The sequence below is a fragment of the Eurypyga helias genome, unplaced genomic scaffold, assembly GCF_000690775.1.
Source record: "Eurypyga helias isolate BGI_N326 unplaced genomic scaffold, ASM69077v1 scaffold13267, whole genome shotgun sequence".
Taxonomy (NCBI): Eukaryota; Metazoa; Chordata; class Aves; order Eurypygiformes; family Eurypygidae; genus Eurypyga; species Eurypyga helias.
The window spans coordinates 30,415-36,825 of record NW_010259870.1 but is presented as its reverse complement, the minus strand read 5'-3'; the positions used below and the strand labels follow the sequence as shown (position 1 = coordinate 36,825).

Here is a 6,411-nt window from a genome sequence, read left to right as displayed (position 1 = left end):
GAGTGAAAGTGTGCTCCCGTGACTCAGTGCAGCCCCAAAGCACGCTCTCTTGTTTATCTCCACGCCAGTTGGCTTGTAGTGTCACGTGAGCCCCGCGGAGCTATTTGGAAAATCAGGTGGTAGCTCTAAGCAGTAGATTTTTGGGTTTTTGGCACGTAGTTCACCCCCCCTCGCACTCCGAACCACGCCAACCTTGGTCTGTTGTCCTCTGAAAGGTGTGTGCTCTGGTTTTCGGTTAGCTTCTCCCAGTGTTTGCCTTCACTCTTTATTACAATACATTCTGTAGAAAATATTTTCCTTGGGAGAGTATTTGCTGATCTTTACCCATCTTTCATAGCACCTGAGTACACACAGTTAATGAAAGACAGCATCGTAAAGAGCACAGCTTGAGAGCTGATCTTCAACTGCTCTCTCTGACTTCATGGGTGACCTTGAGTAGATTGGCTGGGCCATGGCATTTCTTGGAGCTCACAGTGTGACTTGGTGGGAGCTGCAGGTGGATAGGTCACTGCAGAAAGGGATTTTGCATCTTCCTGTTTCTAAAGTATCATCTTTGAGATCTGCAAGGAAACAAATACATCCTAGGGGTGACGTTTCTCTCACGTAGCACAACAGAAACTCTTTAGGTAGTACCATTAACAGAGGAGTGAAATGTTTTTCTCATCCTTTGGCCCTTTAACCGTCTGCCCGTTTAGCTATCTCATGTAATGAACAGAAATTGCAGAACTGACCTCCTTGTGTTTTCATCCAGAGTAGTCACAGTTTTGTTTTTCACAGAGTAAGACAGAAATTTTGGGGTTATTTACAAAGATAACAGTGCTCCCATGGGATACTGACTTCACTGAGTGTTAGCATAATCAGCTCAGCTGATGATGACTAGCAGGAATAGTGCTGTCGCTCAAGGAACATGGTACTAGTAGAAGCAAACTTATAGTTGAGACAGAAGATCGGTTGCCCTGACGTGTTTTGTTGCCCTGACATGTTTTGTGTAGTGGAGATTAGTGGTGAAGTTCATGTGCAAAAGCCAGGGATTCCTGGAGTCCTCTGTCTTCCCTGAGATACCGAAATTAGGCTCAGAAGGTTAGAAACAGGTAACTGCTTTGTCCAACAATCTTGTAGTGTCTAGAAGAATGGTACAGGTGCTCATTGAATGATCTGCTTTTCAACGTGGCAGCCTGGTTCCATTTCTGGTCAGACTCTGAGGTTCACTCCAGGGTTGCTGCAATCGTAAAGGTCTAGCATTAGAGGTAAACATTTGAATTTTGTGTACATGTATGTGCAATCTCATTTCCGTAAGCATAAATGTCAAAAACGTCCTTCTTTCTGGACCAGGTTCCCAGAACACAGGCCGAAGTTCACCACCTCCTGGGTACGTTCCAGAGAGGCAACAGCGCATTGCTCGGCAGGGCTCCTACACCAGCATAAATAGTGAAGGCGAATTCATCCCAGAAACCAATGAACAGTGTGTAAGTATGAGCTTCAGGGTGGAAAAAAAAAGTAAGTCCATCTGTTAAGGAACTCACTGCTGCTCTTGTGGCCCTCTTTTGCACTCCAGAATATTCACTAGCTGTGGTTGCATTAGCACCGTGTTCATTTAAACTATGCTGCAAACGTGTCTGTAGCTGTGCAAGGTCAAAGCATCTGCTGGACTGCCAGAAGCAGTTGCCGTGTGTGGTGGGCATTGTCTCTCCACCTCTGAATGAGCAGTTTTGGTGTGCGTTACACACATATGCTCAGGTTTCCTACTACCGGGTTCACATGACCCTCTTGCGTTTGAAGCTGCGCTCCCCATTCAGAGTGTAGGAAGTAAGGCCAGAGGGCAACGCGCAGGTGGAGGCAGCAGTGCAGCAGCGCCAGCAGAGCCTGTTCCTGACGTCACTTGGGATCAAAATGCAGCACAAGCCTGACTTAAACTTTCATTTTCACAGCAGTGCTTCCACACCTAAAGCAATGGCTCAAATGTTTTATGTCCTTAACAATTTCTTTGTAAAATAAAGGCAAAAAGTACATTCTAAATAGCTTTAGACTCCCCATTTCATCTGGGCATCCTCTGGGCAAGCAGTACTGGACTGTGATCCTCTTGCACAGCCTCTTTCAGGCATTAGATGGAACTGATGTTACCATGTGACTTCTTCTGTGTTGCAGATGCTGGACCCTTTAAGCAGCGCTGAAAACTCGGTGTCAGGAAGCTGTCAGTCCTTGGACAGGTCAGCAGATGTACAAGTTGGTAGGAACTTATGCGCTGAGATCAAAATGCCAGTTGTACTTATGTAAAAGGCTGTTTTCCATCTCATAAATTTTCTTGGAGAGAAATAAGAACTTATTTCCTACCTGTATCCCAATATATTTCTTAGAGAGAATTAACTATGTCTTCAGACTGGTTTATTTTCTGGCAAAACCATACACTGACAAACTGGTGCTTCAGTAGCTCTGTGTTACAAATACGAGGTTCTAAAGTGTGCAGTCTCTGTGGAGCCTAGACTCGCAAGAACATCTGGCTGCAGGGTATTCAGATCTCTTTTAGACAAGGTTGTACTTGTTCATTTAAAAAACCAAAACCCCAACAACCTCTTCTGAGGTTACAGAAGTGTATCTTTATAGTAGATTCCTATGTCCTGCAAGATACAATATTAATTCCAAAGGTAAACTGGGGGGGTCTTCCTTAGATGAAGAGTTGGTCATAGTGTGATGCTCTAGATCTTTTTCTTCCTTTTCTTTGCTGCTGGTCTTGCTTGAAGTGTTGGTGGGCAACCTTAGGTCCCATTAACTTGAATGGCAGTTGTGGCTTCCCAGCACCTGTGATACTGGGCTTCAGCATGTTTTTAAGATTCCTCCAAGCTGATACATAGGTCATGTATGCTTTTATGTCAAGCACTTGAGGTTTGCTTTTGTAGCCATTCACTTCCTCCAGTTTATGGAGTTACAAGGAGGCACTTAGAGTTAAGCTCTGTGTGTACATGCATTCGAGGATGGAGACCCAAATTTGCCCATTTGTTCCTATCCTCTCTCCCCTTTCCCTGCCCTCAGTGGAGGATGGGGAAAAAAAGCCTTTCCTGGTCATTCCTTGTAGGAATGAGCATCATCTGGGGAAGCTTGTTCCTGTGTGGGAGGAAAGGAATCTCCTTTGGGAGTCTGAAAGCTGTGTCAGGCTCACTCCATTTACACTGGTTAACAAAAAAAAGTGCCAGTAACCTGGCTTTGGCACAGATTGAGTTGCTGTAATCTCTGAAGAGGTGGCCTTCTGCCAAACAAGAGGCCATACTTAGGCTTGCTTGAGGAGTCCTGCTTACTAGGGAGAAACACGAGGGTTGTAAGAAGTGCTTGTGTTTAGGCTCATCTTATTGGTAGAGAGGAAGGAGCACAGTTTTCATGAGAGGAACTCTTACTCCTCATGGTAAATCACTGGGGGCAGTGGTCCCCCTTGTCCCCTGCCCTGTGAGCAGTGTGCTGCAAGCATTACCCTCTTCTGCTCTTCCTCTTAGCCTTGGTTTTAACTTTCTATTTCCCATGGCTGTAGGAAGCGCTGGGTCTCAAACCGCAGGCTGAGGAACTGCTGTATAAATGGCCCAAATTGAAGAGAAAGGCCAACTGCCCACATGGGGAAATAGCCTGGTTAGCTGGGGCTTAGCCAGACTTCAGTTTTGCCAGTGTAGCCTGAAATCATTGCAGGGACACAGATTTGGGAATCACCGTTACCAATATGCGAATGTATTAGCTTGTGTTTAAAGTCCTTGTAGGTTTCTCTCCAGTAGCTGGCAAAACTTATTCTTGCCTTCTTTCTTTAATAGTCCTTCTTTTCGGAAGTCACGGATGTCAAGGGCTCAAAGCTTTCCTGATAATAGACAGGAGTTCTCAGGTATGTCAGTGTCCAGTATAAAGATGATATGATCTAGACGTTTTCTGCTGTTTGCTGGCTACCCTGTATGTTTGCTGGGATTATATACATAGAAGAGCTGGGGATATGTTAATTGAAAAGCAATGAAGTCATTACTCACCTCTTCCTTAAAAAAAATGCTGTTAAAGGAAAATTGTGTCATTAGAAGTTGTACTTTTTGAAGGAGCCTCACTTCTGTCTTTGCATCTCCTTCCAGACCGTGAGAATCAGATCTATGACAAAGCGGGGAAAGGTGGGACCTACCCTCGGCGCTACAATGTCTCCATGCAGCACAAGGACTACAACGATGGTGAGTTGTCTTCAGGCCTTTGGTTCCAGGCTTGGAAAAGAAGGTGAGACATTGGCAACCTCCAGGGAGGAGTGTAACTCCTAGTTAAAGAGTCTGGAAGTGCCCTGGTCCTTGCAGCTAATGCTGGAGTTAATGCTGGCATGTGTAATGCCACATTTTCATAGCAAGCAAGACCACTGTAATTCTTTGTTTACTTTGCCCTTTCTGGGGATATCCAAGCCAGTCAGTGACCACTAGAGTTGGGCAGTGGATACAGTTGTTAGCCTTGGTCATGTATAGTGAGTTCCTGCCTCAGGGATTCGATACGCTTTGCTAATTCACATTGCAAACGTGCTGCTGGGTCTTTTAAATGTACCAGTGGCTTAAAGAATCACATCACTGCTCATCAGATGGCTTTATGCAAATGAATTTCTGAAAATTTTGTTTGTTGATGGTTTTTAGTTGCGAGTTCAGGCACGTTATCTAGAAAGCCACTCTGTCTTTGTTGTTGTTAACAAGACTCAGAGCTTGTGTGGTAGCCTGAAAACCAGATTTAAACAGATGTAAACAATCCAAAGCTGTACTGAACTCAGGCAGCCTCAGCCCTGAACTGCTGTGTTTTTTCTATGATGAAAGGCTGGGAGAGTTGGGGTGTTCAGCCTGGAGAAGAGAAGGCTCTGGGGAGACCTTATTGCAGCCTTCCAGTGCCTGAAGGGGCTACAAGGAAGCTGGGGGGGACTTTTTACAAGGGCCTGTAGTGACAGGACAAGGGGTAACGGGTTTAAATGGAAAGTGGGGAGGTTTAGATTGGATATCAGGAAGAAGTTCTTCCTGGAGAGGGTGGGGAGGCACTGGGACAGGTTGCCCAGAGAAGCTGTGGATGCCCCATCCCTGGAAGTGTCCAAGGCCAGGCTGGATGAGGCTTTGAGCAACCTGGTCTAGTGGAAGGTGTCCCTGCCCATGGCAGGGGGGTTGGAACTGGATGATCTTTAAGGTCCCTTCCCACCCCAACCATTCTATGATTCTGTAATTCCATGATTCTACTCCCCAGGAACAGACCAGAACGCATCTTTTCTCTCTCCCTTCTCTACATTGCTCAGCCTCCAGCCATTACCTTCCACTTGTAAGCATGTTACCTAATGACTTTACTTTTTTTCTCCAGGCCGGAGGACATTTCCCCGGATACGGCGACACCAAGGGAATCTTTTCACCTTGGTCCCTTCAAGTCGTTCCTTAAGCACCAACGGAGAAAACCTGGGCCTGGCGTTGCAGTACCTGGACCCCCGGGGCCGCCTGCGGAGTGCCGACAGCGAAAATGCCCTTGGTGTGCAGGAGAGGAACATTCCCACCAAATGTAAGCAGTCACCCTGGTGACAGCGGGGAAAAGGCCTCCTGTGGTTGTGGGCAAGAAAGACTCCCAGAGATGAACTCCAGACCGAATACATTACCATAGCTTGATTTTAACCAGCCATTCAAAACCACAGAATGTCATGGCTGTGTTTTGAGACCAGTCTGCCTCACCTCTAAGACAGGTCTTCTTTTTCTTCTAAGAGTATGTAGTCTTGCACTGGGAGCTGGCCTTTCCTTTAGAAAGCACTGGAAATTCAGCTAAGAAGTAAAAAAACCTGTAAGTTGATTGGATCTAGATGATCTAGAGGGTTCTTAAAGCAGTCAGACAAGCTTGTTTATTGATACATTAACATTTGTTGTCAGGCTTGTGGATTACAGTTATTTTACTAGTTAAGGGCTGTATTTATTTCACTTGCTCCTTAGTAGAAAGATTTAACAGCATCCCTGCATTGGTTTTTGGGGAACTTCATATTACAAAAAAAGAAGTGGATCATAAATCATTACTGACGAACTTCAAATATCTTGTACAGTAATTTAAAGATCAAAATGAAGACATTAATGCAGCAGAGTAAGCAACATGCTAAAACATCGACTGGCAGTAAATCTGATTAAACTAGACATGTCAGAGCTGATCTCTCAGCTCTTGTGTATTTTCACACTGTCCAGATGGCTGGTTCCTCTCTTTGTTTTTAGAGTTTCTTGTTAGATGCAACCTAATTGGATGCATCGCACTGCATGAGTCTGGTAGTGTCATGTTTAACATCAGAGCTAAAGCACTGGCCTTTGAGTAGAATGTTTTGGTGTTAAGTGCAGTCTGGAAAGCTGGGCTCAGGTGTCTGTCTCTGGGTCAGGAGACTGCTGCGCCTGCAGTGTGGTCACCGGTGAGGTGGGACAATGA

At 45.4% G+C, this 6,411-nt stretch overlaps 1 protein-coding gene across 3 annotated transcripts in view; it reads left to right on the top strand.

Annotated features, from left to right (window-relative positions):
- MAP3K3 (mitogen-activated protein kinase kinase kinase 3) overlaps nt 1-6,411 on the top strand; it is a 30,415-nt gene that overhangs the window by 15,652 nt on the left and 8,352 nt on the right. For 2 of the 3 annotated variants that reach the window (XM_010154811.1, XM_010154813.1), the window contains 6 exons: nt 1,333-1,466; nt 2,146-2,217; nt 3,232-3,233; nt 3,789-3,856; nt 4,092-4,184; nt 5,326-5,517. In XM_010154811.1, coding sequence (XP_010153113.1) covers nt 1,333-1,466; nt 2,146-2,217; nt 3,232-3,233; nt 3,789-3,856; nt 4,092-4,184; nt 5,326-5,517 — 561 coding nt within the window. The remainder of the gene's footprint in view (nt 1-1,332; nt 1,467-2,145; nt 2,218-3,231; nt 3,234-3,788; nt 3,857-4,091; nt 4,185-5,325; nt 5,518-6,411) is intronic. The other variant, XM_010154812.1, reaches the window with a different exon arrangement.